The sequence below is a fragment of the Macaca fascicularis genome, chromosome 5 (genome assembly GCF_037993035.2).
Source record: "Macaca fascicularis isolate 582-1 chromosome 5, T2T-MFA8v1.1".
Taxonomy (NCBI): domain Eukaryota; kingdom Metazoa; phylum Chordata; class Mammalia; order Primates; family Cercopithecidae; genus Macaca; species Macaca fascicularis.
In genome coordinates, this window is record NC_088379.1 from 48,608,952 (window position 1) to 48,629,007 (window position 20,056).

At 39.3% G+C, this 20,056-nt stretch overlaps 1 protein-coding gene across 1 annotated transcript in view; it reads left to right on the plus strand.

The window, feature by feature from the left end:
- CWH43 (cell wall biogenesis 43 C-terminal homolog) overlaps positions 1–20,056 on the plus strand; it is an 89,703-nt gene that overhangs the window by 57,074 nt on the left and 12,573 nt on the right. Inside the window, exons 14-15 of the mRNA XM_005554882.4 lie at positions 4,355–4,416; positions 9,697–9,852. Of these exons, the coding sequence (XP_005554939.3) occupies positions 4,355–4,416; positions 9,697–9,852 (218 nt within the window). The remainder of the gene's footprint in view (positions 1–4,354; positions 4,417–9,696; positions 9,853–20,056) is intronic.

Sequence of the window (20,056 nt, forward strand, 5' to 3'; positions counted from 1 at the left end):
ACGTCGCAAGTTGTGCTTTAGGCTTGGGACCCTGGTTCCTCGCCATGGGCTACTTGGGCTTCCTTCCTGCATGTTGGCTGACTTTCAATAATGAGTATCCCTAGAGAACCAGAAAAAGCCTATATTGCTTTGTATGGCATAGCTTTATAAGTCATATACTGTTACTCCCGGTGTCATCACAAGTCTGATCACATTAAACTCTTGATGGGAGGAATATAAAAACCACATGATAAGAATACTAATGGGAAGTGAGATTTTATTGTAGCCATGTTTAGAAAACACAATCTGCCACATTATGAAAGTTAATTATGGGTTTGGGCATGATGGCTCATGCCTGTAATTCTAACACTTTGGTAGGCCGAGGCGGGCGGATCACGAGGTCAGGAGATTGAGACCATCCTGGCTAACACGGTGAAACCCTGTCTCTACTAAAAATACAAAAATTAGCCAGGCGTGGTGATGGGTGCCTATAGTCCCAGCTACTCGGGAGGCTGAGGCAGAAGAATGGCATGAACCTGAGAGGTGGAGCTTGCAGTGAGCCGAGATTGCACCACTGCACTCCAGCCTGGGCGACAGAGTAAGACTCCGTCTCAAAAAAATGTAAATAAATAAATAAATAAAATAAAAAAAAGAAAGTTAATTATGGCATTGAGAGTAAAAGACAAAATGAAATGTCTCATAGAGAGAATGGCTAATCAGCCAACAGGGCCACAGCAGATGACACTGAATTACTCTACATTTTCAGGTCTAAAACACTTGAATTTGTCAGTGTACCAGAATATAATAATGTTCTGGGGAACTGCCACACAAATAAATTCCCAGAAGATTGATATATATATATATATATAATATATATATGATATATATATAATATATATGATATATAATATATATATGATATATATAATATATATATGATATATGATATATATATATACTATAATGCCAAATGAATTAATTTAGAATGCGAAATATGATTGTTATATTTAGTTATGCCCTAGGCAGATGTCTTGGTTCCTTTCATTCTGTTTTATCTCATGTCTTGAGATAATATCTGCAGAGAAAAAAGCTTATCCATCTTATGTTGATTTTACTACTTAAATCTTCTTAGGGTGTAACATTATTTACAGAGCTTGGAAGACAGGTGAAAGAGAGCATGGCATGATGAGAGTTATCTGCATGTGACAGAAAATAACAGAGATCATATTTCTTTATGTAAAAGTCTGGGCAGGTGAATCAGCACTGGAATGGCACTCTGTGGTGTTTGGAATCTGTGTTCTATCGTGTGCTTCCATTTGACAAGGCCTATATTTCCAAACAGCAGCCTTTAGGTTGTAGCTAGCAGGATAGAGGAAGGGATAAAGAAGGGGCCAAGAGCATATGCCAGTCCCTTCTAAAGGCAAAACCCAGAAACTGATCTCTAACACTTCTACTTATATTTCACTGACATAAATTTAGTCTAATGGACATACCTTGCTGTACAGAAAGTTGAGAGGTGTAATGTTTAGTCCTGATGGCCATATTCACAGCTAAAAATACTACGATTTTGGAAGAAGGGCAAGGCAGATATTAGGAAGATGATTTAGTCTCTGCATTTTTTTGGATAGGCAGAAATTAGAGTGTTAAAACAACAGCGGTCATCTATTTGCTCACGAATCTGGAGTTCGGACAGGGCTCAATGAGGATAGCTCATGTCTGCTCCATGCAGGATCAGCTAGGAGGGTCAACTAGGGACTGGAGGATCTACTCAGTAGATAATTCACAGGTGGCAAATTGGTGCTTTGGCCTGGGGACCCGGGTTCCTCACCATGGGCTACTTGGGCTTCCTCTCTTCCTTGCAGCTGGCTTCCAATAGTGAGTATCCCAAGAGAAAAATAAAAAGCCTATATTGCCTTGTATGACTTAGCCTTGGAGCCACAGGTGGATCCTTGATTTCTGACTCTGGCCAGAGGGATTATGATACTGACGTTTATTTTTGTAGAGAATACAAAAGGAAGAAACGTTTTACAAAGAAGATAAGTTCAGCTTTGGGCTGAGTTTGAGGCATCTGTGGAACATTAATAGAGATGTCCAATAGGCAGGTGCATATACAGATCTGGAATTCAGCAGGGCAGAGAGAACTAGAGTTATAGATTAAGGGGTGGCCACCATGTAGGGAAGCGTTGAAGCCGTGGAAGTGGGTGATATTGCTAGCAATTAGAGAAGTGCAAATTAGAGTGCTAGAATTAGAGAAGTGCAAAAGGAAGACCAAATAAAGCCCCAATGAAGCCACATTGAATGTGGCCATCATGGGGATGTAGGTGAAGGAAGAGAAGACCGATTATTTCAGGAAAGGGAGTAAGGAGAGTTCAGAAGAGGAAAACCTGGAAAGTGTGTACTCACAGAGACTGTATCAGTTGTTTATCACTATGTAACAAACCACCTCTATGTAACAAACCACCTCAAAACATAGTGACTTAAAACTGTAACAACTGAATATTCTCATGATTCTTTGGGTTGACTGGGTGGTTTTCTGTTCTTGCCTGGGTTCTCCTGTGTAGTCAGCTGATGGCTTACTTATGGCAGGAGGGTCTAAGATAGCCCCACACATGTGTCTGGGCCCTGGTGCTGGACCTCTCTCTCTTCTCATGGTCTGTCATTATTTATTAGCCTAGATGATGCTGCATTTACCAGCTGTGTGACCTTGGGGCGAGTTACTTAGCCTTTCTGGGCCTCAAGTTCCATATCTGAAATGTGGTGAGAGCGGTATCTGTGGAATCATAGGGTTGTTTGAGAATGAAATAGAAGATAACGTCTGCAAAGCCCTCAGACTTACATGACATATATTATGTGTGTCTGGCTGTATGTCAAAAATAAAATAAGAGAAATGTGTAAGTATATGGTCTATAAATCACAAAGGAATATTAGACAAGATGAAATTTGGCAAGTCTAAGTAAAAATTGCATCCTAATGAGGGCATTCTTACATTGTGTGTGTGCATGTGCATGTGTGTGTGAAGGATATACATGGTGTTAAGAAGAATTTGATTTGATTTTCATCTAATCCTCTCTTGATTTCCACTGTCGTGGTCAAAAGCTGTGTCAAAATTAACGGTGGATTCTTATATTGCTTTCTTTAGGGGGAAGTTTATTAATGTGGAGAAGAGTTTTAATCATTAATGCTTGGACGAACAGATTTTTCTCTTAAAGAAATGAGTATTTAAATCCTGCAGTATTAAAACTTTACAGCATCTTTATTTTTTTATTTTTTTTGCAAGACTTACAGCATCTTTAAAAAATCGAATAAACAAAATGATAGCTAAATAGATTTATTGTTTATTATTCCCCATACTATAGCTAAAGTTTTCTATTTTCCCAAGACAAACCAGAACAGTGCTTCTTTATTTTCTTCATTAACATTTTAAATTTAATTTAAAAAATTTATTATAATTTTTATGTATACAAAAGGTATATGCATGTGTGTACTCTAAACAACAATAAAGGTTGATTAATAGACATCCATGTGTCTACCACTAAGCTTAAGAAAAAAATAAAGAATTATATAATAAATGGTGGTGTATTCTTTTAGTGATTTAAAAATGTGTTTTTAATTAAATGTTAACAGTAAAATTCAGAAGTGGTGAAAAGTCAGGTATATTTTTTATATATAAGGTATTTAAAAAGAAGAAAATGGAGATTTCTTTCTTCAGAATAAATGCCTCATATTTATAGTTTCCCAACACATGATAGAAAAGAATATGTTTCTGTTCTCTTTCTTTGATGAATAATAACCCTGGTCCCAAGCTCTCAACATCAAAAAGACTCATGATTGCTCCCCAAATGTTCTTATTTCCATGATTCAATTTAACAAACACAGATGGAGCACCTGCTCAACACCAGGTTTTATGCTAAGTGCCAAGTGGCCAAAAGTGATTAAGAGTCCCTCTGTGCAGGAGTGGGAGGATGGAGACATAGAAACAGATACCTAGCATGATGGCATAGCTAGTGTGTGTAAAGTACTGTACAGGATGACCAATGAAGGTGCGGTCAGTGCTGTTGGGGATGAGAGGCTTGGAAAGCTGCCAGGAGCCAGGGTCTGTGTTGTAATCGCTGATTTACCTAAGTCACTCTCCAGACCTCCTTCCTCTTTGTTTTCTCAGCATGTAGTACAGAAGCTAGTTGGGCACATAGCAGGTGCTCAATAAATATATGTAGAATGAGCAAATAATTTGGACCAAAAAAGATCAGTAGGAGCCAGGAAGAGAAAACAGCATGTACAAAGAGATATTTATCATGTAGGTAACACATTTTTTGGCAATGTGGAATAGAGCTTTGTTTTTTATGTTTTAAACATTCTCCTCTCTGCTCTTTACTAGGATATTGACAGCACTGATCATGACAGATGGTGTGAATACATTATGTATCGAGGACTGATAAGGTGAGCACAGGGGTTTGATTTTGTTTTTAATCTATTATTGCTGTAATCTTTTGGGTCTATCTGAGAAGAAAAAACAACTTTATGGAAGCAATTAATTTTTGTTGCTTTTTATAAACATTGATTTGACTATACAGTTTAACATCTTTTTCAAGGCATAGTCTCATAATTTACAAAAGTAGAAATAGCTTAGCAAATAAAGCTTAATTGTGTAAGAGGATACTGTGTAGGCTATTAAGCAAGGTGAATATGTAACTGTCAACACATGTGAGGAATGGCACCATTTTTGAATGTATGGTTTAGTGGAAACATCATAGACCATTGGATGAGAAAGTCCTGGGCTTGAGTTCCAGGCTTGCCAGCTTCTAATCAATAATCCTGGGTAAGTTAACTAATTTGATGGGGCCATTACTATACTGTAGTGAGATCTCTAGATAAATTATATTAAAAAATCATTCCACATAAAAATATAATCCAAGTATATCATATACATGCATATGTGTGTGTATGATATACTTGGATAATATACATTTGGATACATACAGTCATGTGCTGCTTAATGATATCTTCAGTCAACAACAGACCACATCTACAATGGTAGTTTATAAGATATAATATCATACTTTTACTGTACCTTTTCTATGTTTAGATACACAAATACCATGGTATTACAGTTGTCTACAATATTCAGTACAGTCACATGCAGTACAGGTTTGTAGCCTAGGAGCAATAGGCCATACCATATAGCTTAGGTGTGTAGTAGGCTATACCATCCAGGCTGGTATAAGTGTGCTCTATGGTGTCCACACAATGATGAAACCACCTATGACACATTTCTTAGAATGTATTCTTGTTGTTAAGTGACACATGACTGTATACATACATATGTGATCCAAAATAATACAGCTGAGATTTTAAAATTCAAATATGTAACCATACAAATCAGTTTTGAAGGCAGTATTTGTATCAATAAAGCAAGGAGCAGTTTAATACCAAAAAAGAGGGACTAACCATTCATTCATTCATTCATTCATTCATTTATCCAATAAGTATTTTCTAAATCCTCTTTATGTACTGGGTATTGTTCTCAGGAGTGGGAATACAATAGGAAAAAAACAAAATCCTTGACTGTCATAGAACTTACATTGCAATGGAAGGAGACATAAAATAAGCAGACAAGAAATGACAGGCTATGACAGGTGGAGATACGCATGGTGAAAGAAAAATAATAAATCCAGGTGAGAAGGTAGGGTGTGCTGGGGGTGGCTGTGGTAGGTTATAAAGAGTGGGCAGGGTATGCTGGAGTGACTTCTGGGCAGCACCTCAAGTGGAAGGAGGGACCCCACCTGTGTATACCCTGAGGAAGAGCACTTCAGGCAGGGGAGGCAGGGAAAGTTTGAGAGGAGGATGCTGGACGTTGTGGGGCAAGATCGAGAAGGCCAGTGAGGCTGGAGTAGAGTGACAGAAGTGATGTGAGTATGGCAGGTGGTAGTAGATGATGTACACAGTGGGTCGATTCAGAGGTTCCTCTACATACAAACTTCTTCCACAGAGGGAACATGCTGGAGACCTTCCCTGAAACACTCAAGGGTTCTCCTGTTAGGATGGAATCTGTCTGGAGATATTTGATTTGAGCCCCCTAACTGCCATCCTGGGGACAATGTGGGGAGCCCTGGTGTGGGCTCCTAGGACAGACTTCTCTGACCCTTAGTCTCTTTTCCATATAGAGCAGTTCATCACCCAAAGGCATCTTGGCATCGCCTGCCTAAAGATAGGGGCCGACATTAATGGATCACTCTTTAAATAACCTTATCTTCTAAGATCTGTGGCCTACATTTATGAGAGAAAATAGTTGCTTTCTGGGATGGTATAGAATCATGGAGTCAGCTCCTCTCCCAGTGGGGATATGGCTTGTTCGGTTATAAGTTACAGTCCAGTGAAAGCAAATTGTTAGTTTCTCTTGCTCTAGACCCCATTTGCCATTCAACAAGTATTGATCTAGCAGAATGGATGCCAGGCAATAGGGATAAAGCTGTAAACAAAACAGAGAAGGATCCCTATGCTGGTGGAGGGAGGACAGACAAAAATCATGATAAATAATTCCTGGATGATCTATTTTAGAAGATGACGAGGGTAGTGGGAAAAACTAGGCAGAGGAAGGAGCTTCCAGAATATAGAGGTGGGGTGCGATTGTAAGTAGGGAACTGGGTAGGTCTTACTGAGAAGATGACATTTCAACCAAGATTGCAAAGAGGGAGCCATTTGGCCACCTGGCAGAAGATACTTCCTGGTAGAGGGCTGAGCTAGTGCAAAGACCCCAGTGCAGGAGTGCTGCATGTGTTTGAGGAAAAGTGAGGCTAGTGTGGCTGGAAAGGGTTGGGTTGGAGTGGGGTGAGGGGCAGTGAGGAGGGAAGGAGAGAGTGTGTGGGCAGGCAGGGAAGAGAAAAAATCTTGTAAGGATCTGTGAATCCTTAGTAAGCACTTTGGACATTACTTAGTAAAATAGTGACCTTTGCTGGTTCTTGGACAACTCCATGGAGCCATATGCTTACTGAGGTGGGCCAAGGAGGCCCTTGAGATGCTAAGATTGTTTCGGTTATGCCACTAACTCAGAAACTCTAAAAGGCACATCACATGCCCAAATAGCTGTGGAATAGATAGCTTGACTATAATTTGGTGTTTCCAAAGTGTTACAGTAGGACTGAAGGTGCTGAAGGGTGAGTTTTGTATGGTATTTTATATCTAAGATTGAAAACACTGTTTCTGTTTAAATATTTGTTAAAGCAATTGTTTAAATGAGATATCAGAAATTCTAGAAAACGACTTTTCATATAGGCTGAAATAGGTATAATTTCAAGTTGTAAAAAATGTTGGGAACCAAGGAACAGTGGTATTTATAGTAACTGGTGCCCATAATAGCTCATTGTTGGGCTCTGAAACCTTTATTACCTCTCCTTAGGAGAATGGGATGGCAGAGTATATATATATAAAGTATATATGAAAATATGATATCATATATAATATATATTTATTTATATATGAATTTAATACTCTGTGACATAACAAAATACCATAGACTGGATGGTCTAAACAACAGAAATTAATTTTCTTTCTGTTCTGTAGATTCTAAGACCAAGATTAAGGTGCCAGCAGAGTTGGCGTCTGGTGAGGACTGTCCCCTTGGGTTGCAGATAACTGTCTTCTTGCCATGTGCCCTCATGGCCTTTCCTTGGGTTGTGCCTGTAGAGAGAGAGTGAGCTCTCTGGTGTCTCTTCTTATAAAGTCATTAATCCTGTAGGATCAGGCCTCCCCACTCATGACCTCATTTCACGTTAATTATTTCCTAGGAAGACCCATCTCCAAATACAGCCACACTGGGGGTTAGAGCTTCAACAAATGAATTTTGGGGGAATACAAAATAGGAAGATGATTTAAAAAATTCCCATATTAATGAAGTTAGGAACTAGGGTTTTTCAGTTTCTCTCCACAAAACTAATTTTGTAAGCTTTCATCTCAATCACCAAGTTCAATGCCCTACATGTAGTAGGTAGTAAGAGCTTAATGAATACTTATTGGACAATAATGGGAGATCCTCTGCTTTAATGGAAGATTTGGATTGTCAGATTCCTCAGTTTCAAGACTTTTGTTGTATCTTTGAAGGCAGTGTCTGTTAAATGGGTTAGAACTTTGATCTTAGAGTTGGGAATAAATAACCTAGATTTACTAAAGACAGTAACCTAGAATTAGACAAAAGTGCACAGATTTAGGACTTGAGCCCACACAATGCATTAAGCTGCCTGACAGCTCAGAGCTTCATCTGATGTTCAGTCACAGCTCTGCTTACCTTTCCCAGTGGGCAGACTTGCTGTCTCTGCTGGTCCCGCTCTGGGTTTCCGTTTCTATTTTGCATGGAGTTACAGGCATGTGGTTATAGGCTTTGTTTTACGTGCTTCTCTTCTCCTGCCACTCAGGTCCAAGCTCCCATCATATTTTACCTAAGTTATTGCAGTGGCTTCATAACTTGTCTCCCTGCTTTGATCCTTTCCCTGAAGGTGATTGTCTACCTGGTAGCTGTCACAGACCTCTGCTTCAAACCCTTCTGATGGATTCTCATCTCACTCTCAAAAACAACAACAACAACAACAACAAAAGAAATCTGAGGTCCTCATAGTGGCCTGTGAGGAAGGCTTTGCATGTTCCCTCTTATGCACATCACTCCAGTCATGGTGGAGTTGGCCCCCAAAACACCAAGCATATTTCCACCTCAGGACCTTTGCATTTGCTGTTCCCCTTCCCTAAACACCATTTCTCCAGGATCTCTATGGCTTGATCCCTCTCTTCATTGAATTTTTGCTCTAGTGTCACTTTATTGCAAAGGTATGCCCTGACCATCCACCATAAGATACCAACCTCTGCTGCTTATCACTGCCTGTTATCGTTACTCTGCATTCACCCCAATACTTACTTATCTATCACTACTTGACTGATTGTAAACATACATATGTGTTTAATGCATCCTTCCCTACTAGAATGAAAGTTCCATGAGGGCAAGACTTCATTTTATTCGTGACTTATTCCCCAACACCCAGAACAGTGCTTGCATGTGGTAGGCACTCCATATATATACATATGTGCTTCATTGAATAAATGAATGACTGAAGCTGACCTAAGTCTTTTTTCTGGAAGAGCACAATGTAATAAAATAAAATTAATTCTTTGTTGTTAATGGTTCCCCCTGTTTTCCACGTGAGCTTCTCAAATAAGAACTCTTTGTATAATGTCTACAAAGTACTTTGAATTTCCCCAGGAATTGAAAGCTCTCAGCCAAAATAGGATATGGATTTTTTTTTCAGATATATAAAAATCTTTGATTTTAGACTTGAAATTTGGCTGAAAATATTCATGTGGCATTTGTATTTTTAAAGGTAAGAAAAAATTTAGGCAAACACCCCTGTCATTCTGAAGAATTCCTGTTATTAGCTCAAAACATGATTGTATGGGAGGCAATTTGCATGGCTAGAATATTCATTAGTATAAAAAAAGTAAAGTAAGTTGCTAAGAATAGTTAATTAAATCTATATACATATTCTTTATTCATTTATATCATATAAGCAATATTTTGCCAATATTTAGATTAACAATTTAACTTAATTCCAGTTGTGATATTCAGAGTAGATTCAGAAGTGGGAAACTGGCTTAATAACAAAGGTGGTATCACTTGGAGCTCATTAGATTTCCATGTAATAATAAAACCTTTACAAATAATTTCTGTTTCTGCTACAGGTTGGGTTATGCAAGAATCTCCCATGCTGAACTGAGTGATTCAGAAATTCAGATGGCAAAATTTAGGATCCCTGATGACCCCACTAATTTTAGAGACAATCAGAAAGTGGTCGTAGACCACAGAGAAGTTCCCAAGAAAATTCATTTTAATCCCAGGTGAGTTCCTTTATGTTGTAGTTCAGTTATAAGCTACCACATCCCTCTATGGAACCTACATATTCCCTCAAAATGAGCTAAAAATTATATCTTCTCCTAGAGGTTTATTCGGGGTAAGGGAGCCTGTGACAAAGATGATAAAATCTGGTTGGGGTTGAAGTTATGGTGCTTGCTTTCTGGAATCAAGAAATATGTTGTAACCTCAGGTTAAAAAAGCTAACATTATCATCATCACCATCATCATAACTGCCACCCCCACAATAGCTAGTATTTGAATGCTCCTATGTCCCAGACCCTATTATAGGTGCTTTTTGTGTTATCTCAATTAATCCTTATTGGCTGGTCCTCTTATTATCCCTGTTTAATAGATGAGGAAGCTCAAGCTTAAAAACATGAAGTAACTTCACTGGGGTCACATGGCCAGTCAGTGATGGAACTAATAAGTGGGGAGAAAGCCTGTTAGCATCATTGGGTTGATGGGATTCTCAACTCTGGCTGCACATTAGATTCACCTGGACAGCTTTTGAAGAATACCACTGCCTGTTGCAATCTCAGTCTCTGATAAAACAGATGTTAAACCAACAAAGTTCAAAAGAGACAAAGAAGGCCATTACATAATTGTAAAGGGATCAATTCAACAAGAAGAGATAACTATCCTAAATATGCACCCAATACAGGAGCACCCAGATTCATAAAGCAAGTCCTTGGAGACCTACAAAGAGACTTAGACTCCCACACAATAATAATTGGAGACTTTAATAGCCCACTATCAACATTAGACAGATCAACAAGACAGAAAGTTAACAAGGATATCCAGGAATTGAACTCAACTCTGCAACAAGCGGACCTAACAGACATCTACAGAACTCTCCACCCCAAATCAACAGAATATACATTCTCCTCAGCACCACATTGCACTTATTCCAAAATTGACCACATAGTTGGAAGTAAAGCACTCCTCAGCAAATGTAAAAGACCAGAAATCATAGCAAACTGTCTCTCAGATCACAGTGCAATCAAACTAGAACTCAGGATTAAGAAACTCAATCAAAACCGCTCAACTACATGGAAACTGAACAACCTGCTCCTGAATGACTACTGGCTACATAATGAAATGAAGGCAGAAATAAAGATGTTCTTTGAAACCAATGAGAACAAAGACACAACATATCAGAATCTCTGGGACACATTTAAAGCAGTGTGTAGAGGGAAACTTTTAGCACTGAAGGCCCACAAGAGAAAGCAGGAAAGATCTAAAATTGACACCCTAACATCACAATTAAAAGAACTAGAGAAGCAAGAGCAAACACATTCGAAAGCTAGCAGAAGGCAAGAAATAACTAAGATCAGAGCAGAACTGAAGGAGATAGAGACACAAAAATATCCTTCAAAAAAATCAATGAATCCAGGAGCTGGCTTTTTGAAAAGATCAACAAGATTGATAGACCAAAATGGATATCTGGAGCAAGATGGCTGAATAGGAACAGCTCCAGCCTCCAGCTCCCAATGCGAATGACACAGAAGAAGGGTGATTTCTGCATTTTCAACTGAGGTACCGGGTTCATCTCACTGAGGAGTGCTGGACAATCGGTGCTGGTCAGCTGGTGCAGCCCGACCAGCAACAGCTGAAGCAGGACAAGGCATCACCTCACCTGGGAGGTGCAAGGGGGAAGGGAATCCCTTTAGAAATGGAGACACACAACACCTGGAAAATTGGGCAACTCCCACCCTAATACTGTGCTTTACCAAAGGTCTTAGCAAATGGCACACCAGGAGATTATATACCACACCTGGCCAGGAGGGTCCCACGCCCACGGAGCCTCCCTAATTGCCAGCACAGCAGTCTGAGATCTAACTACAAGGCAGCAGCGAGGCTGGGGGAGGGGTGCCAGCCATTGCTGAGACTTAAGTAGGTAAACAAAACCTCTGGGAAGCTCGAACTGGGTGGAGCCCACTGCAAGTCAAGGAGGCCTGCCTGTCTCTGCCTGTTTCTGCCTGTCTCTGCCTGTCTCTGTAGACTCCACCTCTGGGGACAGGGCACAGTGAAACAAAAAGCAGCAGAAACCTCTGCAGATGTTAATGACCCTGTCTGACAGCTTTGAAGAGCAGTGGATCTCTCAGCACAGAGGCTGAGATCTGAGAACGGACAGACTGCCTGCTCAAGGGGGTCCCTGACCCCTGAGTAGCCTAACTGGGGGACATCCCCCTCTAGGTGCAGACCAACACCTCACACCTCAAAAGGTGGGGTACACCCCCGAGACTAAGCTTCCTGAGCAAGAATCAGAAAGCAGCACTCACTATTCAGCAATATTCAATCTTCTGCAGCCTCCGCTGCTGATACCCAGGCAAACAGGGTCTGGAGTGGACCTCAAGCAATCTCCAACAGACCTACAGCTGAGGGCCCTGACAAGTAGAATGAAAACTAACAAACAGTAAGGACACCCACACCAAAACACCATCACTACCTCACCATCATCAAAGACCAAAGGCAGATAAAACCACAAAGATGAGGAAAAAGCTGGAAATTCAAAAAATCAGAGCATATCTCCCCCTCCAAAGGAACGCAGCTCATCACCAGCAATGGACCAGCTGGACAGAGAATAACTTTGATGAGTTGAGAGAAGAAGGCTTCGGCTGATCAAACTTCTCAGAGCTACAGGAGGAACTACGTAACCAGTGCAAAGAAACTAAAAATCTTGAAAAAAGAATGGAAGAATGGATAACTAGAATAATCAATGCAGAGAAGGCCATAAATGAACTGACAGAGATAAAAACCATGACACGAGAAATATGTGAAAAATGCACAAGCTTCAGTAACTGACTCGATAAACTGGAAGAAAGAGTATCAATGATTGAAGATCAAATGAATGAAATGAAGTGAGGAGTCTAGAGAAAAAAAGGAAAAAGAAATGAACAAAGCCTCCAAGAAGTGTGGGATTATGTGAAAAGACCAAATCTACATCTGATTGGTGTGCCTGAAAGTGACGGGGAAAATGGAACCAAGTTGGAAAACACTCTTCAGGATATCATCCAGGAGAAATTCCCCAACCTAGTAAGGCAGGCCAACTTTCAAATTCAAGAAATACAAAGAACGTCACAAAGATAATCCTTGAGAAGAACAACTCTAAGACACGTAATTGTCACAGTCACCAAAGTTGAAATGAAGGAAAAAATGTTAAGGGCAGTCAGAGAGAAACATCGGGTTTCCCACAAAGAGAAGCCCATCAGACTAACAGCAGATCTCTCAGCAGAAACACTACAAGCCAGAAGAGAGTGGGGGCCAATATTCAACATTCTTAAAGAAAAGAATTTTAAACCCAGAATTTCATATCCAGTCAAACTAAGTTTCACAAGTGAAGGAGAAATAAAATGCTTTACAGACAAGCAAATGCTTAGAGATTTTGTCACCACCAGGCCTGCCCTACAAGAGATCCTGAAGGAAGCACTAAACATGGAAAGGAACAATCGGTACTAGCCATTACAAAAACATGCCAAAATGTAAAGACCATCGATGCTAGGAAGAAACAGCATCAATTAACGAGCAAAATAACCAGCTAATACCACAAGGACAGGATGAAGTTCACACATAAAAATATTAACCTTAAATATAAATGGACTAAATGGTACAATTAAAAGACACAGACTGGCAAATAGAATAGAGTCAAGACCCATCAGTTTGCTGCATTCAGGAGACCCATCTCACATGCAGAGACACACATAGGCTCAAAATAAAGGGATGGAGGAAGATCTACCAAGCAAATGGAGAACAAAAAAAAAAAAAAAAAAAAAAAAAAAAAAGCAGGGGTTGCAATCCTAGTCTCTAATAAAACAGACTTTCAATCATCAAAGATCAAAAGAGACAAAGAAGGCCATTACATAATGGTGGTCAAGGGATCAATTCAACGGGAAGAGCTAACTATCCTAAGTATATGTGTGCCCAATACAGGAGAACCCAGATTCATAAATCAAGTCCTTAGAGACTTACAAAGACACTTAGGCTCCCATACAATTATAATGGGAGACGTCAACACCCCTGTCAACAACACTGTCAACATTCAACAGATCAACAAGACAGAAAGTTAACAAGGAAATCCAGGAATTGAACTCAACTCTGCAATAAGCGGACCTAATAGACATCTACAGAACTCTCCACCCCAAATCAACAGAATATACATTCTTCTCAGCACCACATTGCACTTATTCAAAAATTGACCACATAGTTGGAAGTAAAGCACTCCTCAGCAAATGTACAAGAACAGAAATTATAACAAACTGTCTCTCAGACCACAGTGCAATCAAACTAGAACTCAGGACTAGGAAGCTCAATCAAAACCGCTCAACTACATGGAAATTGAACAACCTGCTCCTGAATGACTACTGGGTACGTAACGAAATGAAGGCAGAAATATAGATGTTCTTTGAAACCAATGAGAACAAAGATACAACATACCAGAATCTCTGGAACACTTTAAAGCAGTGTGTAGAGGGAAACTTTTGGCACTAAACGCTCATAAGAGAAAGGAGGAGATCTAAAATTGAAACCATAACATCACAATTAAATGAACTAGAGAAGCAAGAGCAAACACATTGAAAGCTAGCAGAAGGCAAGAAATAACTAAGATCAGAGCAGAACTGAAGGAGATAGAGACAAAAAAACCCTCCAAAAAAAATCAATGAATCCAGGAGCTGGTTTTTTGAAAAGATCAACAAAATTGATAGACTGCTAGCAAGACTAATAAAGAAGAAAAGAGAGAAGAATCAAATAGACACAATAAAAAATGATAAAGGGGATATGACACCGACCCCACAGAAATACACACTACCATCAGAGAATACTATAAACACCTCTGCGCAAATAAACTAGAAAACCTAGAAGAAATAGATAATTTCCTGGACACTTACACTCTCCCAAGACTAAACCAGGAAGAAGCTGATTCCCTGAATAGACCAATAATAGTCTCTGAAATTGAGGCAATAATAAATAGCCTACCAACCAAAAAAAATCCAGGGCCAAACGGATTCACAGCTGAATTCTACCAGAGGTACAAGGAGAAACTGGTACCATTCCTTCTGAAACTATTCCAACCAATAGTAAAAGAGGGAATCCTCCCTAACTCATTATATGAGGCCAACGTCGTCCTGATACCAAAGCCTGGCAGAGACACAACAACAAAAAAAGAGAATATTAGACCAATATCCCTGATGAATATCGATACAAAAATCCTCAATAAAATACTGGCAAACCGAATACAGCAGCATATCAAAAAGCTTATCCATCATGACCAAGTGGGCTTCATCCCTGGGATGAAGGCTGGTTCAACATATGCAAATCAATAAACATAATCCAGCATATAAACAGAACCAAAGACAAAATCCATGTGATTATCTCAATAGATGCAGAAAAGGCTTTTGACAAAATTCAACAGCCCTTTATGCTAAAAACTCTCAATAAATTTGGTATTGATGGAACATATCTCAAAATAATAAGAGCTATTTATGACAAACCCACAGCCAATATCATACGGAATGGGCAAAAACTGGAAGCATTCCCTTTGAAAACTGGCACAAGACAGGGATGCCCTCTCTCACCACTCCTATTCAACATAGTGTTGGAAGTTCTGGCCAGGGCAATCAGGCAGGAGAAAGAAATAAACGGTATTCAATTAGGAAAAGAAGAAGTCAAATTGTCCCTGTTTGCAGATGACATGATTGTATATTTAGAAAACCCCATCATCTCAGCCCAAAATCTCCTTAAGCTAATAAGCAACGTCAACAAAGTCTCAGGATACAAAATCAATGTGCAAAAATCACAAGCATTCTTATACACACCAGTAACAGACAGAGAGCGAAATCATGAATGAACTTCCATTCACAATTGCTTCAAAGAGAATAAAATACCTAGGAATCCAACTTACAAGGGATGTAAAGGACGTCTTCAAGGAGAACTACAAACCACTGCTCAGTGAAATCAAAGAGGACACAAACAAATGGAAGAACATACCATGCTCATGGATAGGAAGAATCAATATCGTGAAAATGGCCATACTGCCCAAGGTAATTTATAGATTCAATGCCATTCCCATCAAGCTACCAATGAGTTTCTTCACAGAATTGGAAAACACTGCTTTAAAGTTCATATGGAACCAAAAAAGAGTCCACATTGCCAAGACAATCCTAAGTCAAAAGAACAAAGCTGGAGGCATCATGCTACCTGAGTTCAAACTGTACTACAAGGCTACAGTAACCAAAACAGCATGGTACTGGTACCAAAACAGAGATATAGACCAATGGAACAGAACAGAGCCCTCAGAAGTAATACCACACATCTACAGCCATCTGATCTTCGACAAACCTGAGAAAATCAAGAAATGGAGAAAGGATTCACTATTTAATAAATGGTGCTGGGAAAATTGACTAGCCATAAGTCGAAAGCTGAAACTGGATGCTTTCCTTACTCCTGATATGAAAATTAATTCAAGATGGATTAGAGACTTAAATGTTAGACCTAAAACCATAAAAACCCTAGAAGAAAACCTAGGTAATACCATTCAGGACATAGGCATGGGCAAGGACTTCATGTCTAAAACACCAAAAGCAACGGCAACAAAAGCCAAAATTGACAAATGGGATCTAATTAAACTAAAGAGCTTCTGCACAGTGAAAGTAACTACCATCAGAGTGAACAGGCAACCAACAGAATGGGAGAAAACTTTTGCAATCTACTCATCTGACAAAGGGCTAATATACAGAACCTACAAAGAAGTCAATCAAATTTACAAGAAAATAGCAAACAACCCCATCAAAAATTGGGCAAAGGATATGAACAGACATTTCTCAAAAGAAGACATGCATACAGCCAACAGGTACATGAAAAGATACTCATCATCACTGGCCATCAGAGAAATGCAAATCAAAACCACAATGGGATACCATCTCACACCAGTTAGAATGGCAATCCTTAAAAGGTCAGGGAACAACAGTGCTGGAGAGGATGTGGAGAAATAGGAACACTTTTACACTGTTGGTGGGATTGTAAACTGGTTAAACCATTGTGGAAAACAGTGTGGCGATTCCTCAAGGATCTAGAACTAGAAATACCATATGACCCAGCCATCCCATTACTGGGTATATACCCAAAGGATTATAAATCATGCTGCTATAAAGACACATGCACAGGCATGTTTATTGTGGCACTATTCACAATAGTAAGGACTTGGAATCAACCCAAATGTCCATCAGTGACAGACTGGATTAAGAAAATGTGGCACATATACACCATGGAATACTATGCAGCGATAAAAAAGGATGAACTCATGTCCTTTGTAGGGACATGGATGCAGCTGGAAACCATCATTCCCAGCAAACTATCACAAGAACAGAAAACCAAACACCACATGTTCTCACTCATGGGTGGGAATTGAACAATGAGATCACTTGGACTCTGGAAGGGGAACATCACACACCGGGGCCTATTATGGGGAGGGAGGCAGGGGGAGGGAAGGCATTAGGAGTTATACCTGATATAAATGACGAGTCGATGGGTGCTGATGAGTTGATGGGTGCAGCACACCAAATGGCACAAGTATACATATGTAACAAACCTGCACATTGTGCCCATGTACCCTAGAACTTACACTGTAATAATAAAAAAAAGATAGTAAAAAGAAATGCGAATCTTCAAAAAAAAATCTATCAAATAAAAAAAAGATTGATAGACCACTAGTAAAACTAATAAAGAAGAAAAGAGAAGAATCAAATAGATGCAATAAAAAATGATAAAGGGGATATCACAACCAATCCCACAGATATACAAACTACTATCAGAGAATACTGTAAGTACCTCTTCACAAATAAACTAGAAAATCTAGAAGAAATGGATAAATTCCTGGACACATACACCCTCCCAAGACTAAACCAGGAAGAAGTTGAATCTCTCAATAGAGTAATAACAGGCTCTGAAATTGAGGCAATAATTAATAGCCTACCAACAAAAACAGTCCAGGACCAGATGGATTCACAGCTGAATTCTACCAGAGGTACAAGGAGGAGCTGGCACCATTCCTTCTGAAATTATTCCAATCAATAGAAAAAGAGGGAATCCTCCCTAACTTATTTCATGAGGCCAGCATCATGCTGATACCAAAGCCTGGCAGAGACACAACAAAAAAAGAGAATTTTAGATCAATATCCCTGATGAACATCGATGCAAAAATCCTCAATAAAACACTGGCAAAGCGAATCCAGCAGCACATCAAAAAGCTTGTCCACCATGATCAAGTGGGCTTCATCCCTAGGATGCAAGGCTGGTTCAACATACGAAATCAATAAAAGTAATCTAGCATATAAACAGAACCAAAGACAAAAGCCACGTGATTATCTTAATAGATGCTGAAAAGGCCTTTGACAAAATTCAACAGTGCTTCATGCTGAAGACCCTCAATAAACTAGGTATTGATGGGACATATCTCAAAATGATAAGAACTATTTATAACAAACCCACAGCCAATATCATATGGAATGGGCAAAAACTGGAAGCATTCTCTTTGAAAATGGGCATAGGACAGGGATGCCCTCCCTTATTACTCCTATTCAACATAGTGTTGGAAGTTCTGGCCAGGGCAATCAGGCAGGAGAAAGAAATAAACGGTATTCAATTAGGAAAAGAGGAAGTCAAATTGTCCCTGTTTGCAGATGACATGATTGTATATTTAGAAAACCCATTGTCTCAGCCCAAAATCTCCTTAAGCTAATAAGCAACTTCAGCAAAGTCTCAGGATACAAAATCAATGTGCAAAAATCACAAGCATTCTCTTACACTAATTACAGACAAACAGAGATCCAAATCATGAGTGAACTCCCATTCACGATTGCTTCAAAGAGAATAAAATGCCTAGGAATCCAACTTACAAGGGACGTGAAGGACTTCTTCAAGGAGAACTACAAACCACTGCTCAACGAAATACAGGAGGACACAAACAAATGGAAGAACATTCCATGCTCATGAATAGGAAGAGTCAATATGAAAATGGCCATACTGCCCATGGTAATTTATAGATTCAATGCTATCCCCATCAAGCCACCAATGACTTTCTTCACAGAATTGGAAAAAACTAATTTAAAGTTCATATGAAACCAAAAAAGAGCCCACATTGCCAAGACAATCCTAAGCCAAAAGAACAGAGCAGGAGGCATCACGCTACCTGACTTCAAACTATACTACAAGGCTACCCTAACCAAAACAGCATGGTACTGGTACCAACACAGACATATTGACCAAGGGAACAGAACAGAGGACTCAGAAATAATACCACACATCTACAACCATCTGATCTTTGACAAATCTGACAAAAACAAGAAATGGGGAAAGGATTCCCTATTTAATAAATGGTGCTGGGAAAACTGGTTAGCCATAAGTAGAAAGCTGAAACTGCATCGCTTCCTTACACCTTATATAAAAATTAATTCAAGATGGATTAAAGACTTAAATGTTAGCCCTAAAACCATAAAAACCATAGAAGAAAACCTAGGCAATACCATTCAGGACATAGGCATGGGCAAGGACTTCATGTCTAAAACACCAAAAGCAACGGCAACAAAAGCCAAAATTGACAAATGGGATCTAATTAAACTAAAGAGCTCCTGCACAGCAAAAGAAACTACCATCAGAGTGAACAGGTAACCTCCAGAATGGGAGAAAATTTTTGCAATCTACTCATCTGACAAAGGGCTAATATCCAGAATCTACGAAGAAGTCAATCAAATTTACAAGAAAAAAACAAACAACCCCATCAAAAAGTGGGCAAAGGATATGAACAGACATTTCTCAAAAGAAGACATGCATACAGCCAACAGACACATGAAAAAATGCTCATCATCACTGGCCATCAGAGAAATGCAAATCAAAACCACAATGAGATACCATCTCACACCAGTGAGAATGGCAATCATTAAAAAATTAGGAAACAACAGGTGCTGGAGAGCATGTGGAGAAATAGGAACAGTTTTACACTGCTGGTGGGACTGTAAACTAGTTCAACCATTGTGGAAAACAGTGTGGTGATTCCTCAAGGATCTAGAACTAGAAATACCATTTGACCGAGCCATCCCATTACTGCATATATACCCAAAGGATTATAAATCATGCTGCTATAAAGACATATGCACAGGCATGTTTATTGTGTCACTATTCACAATAGCAAAGACT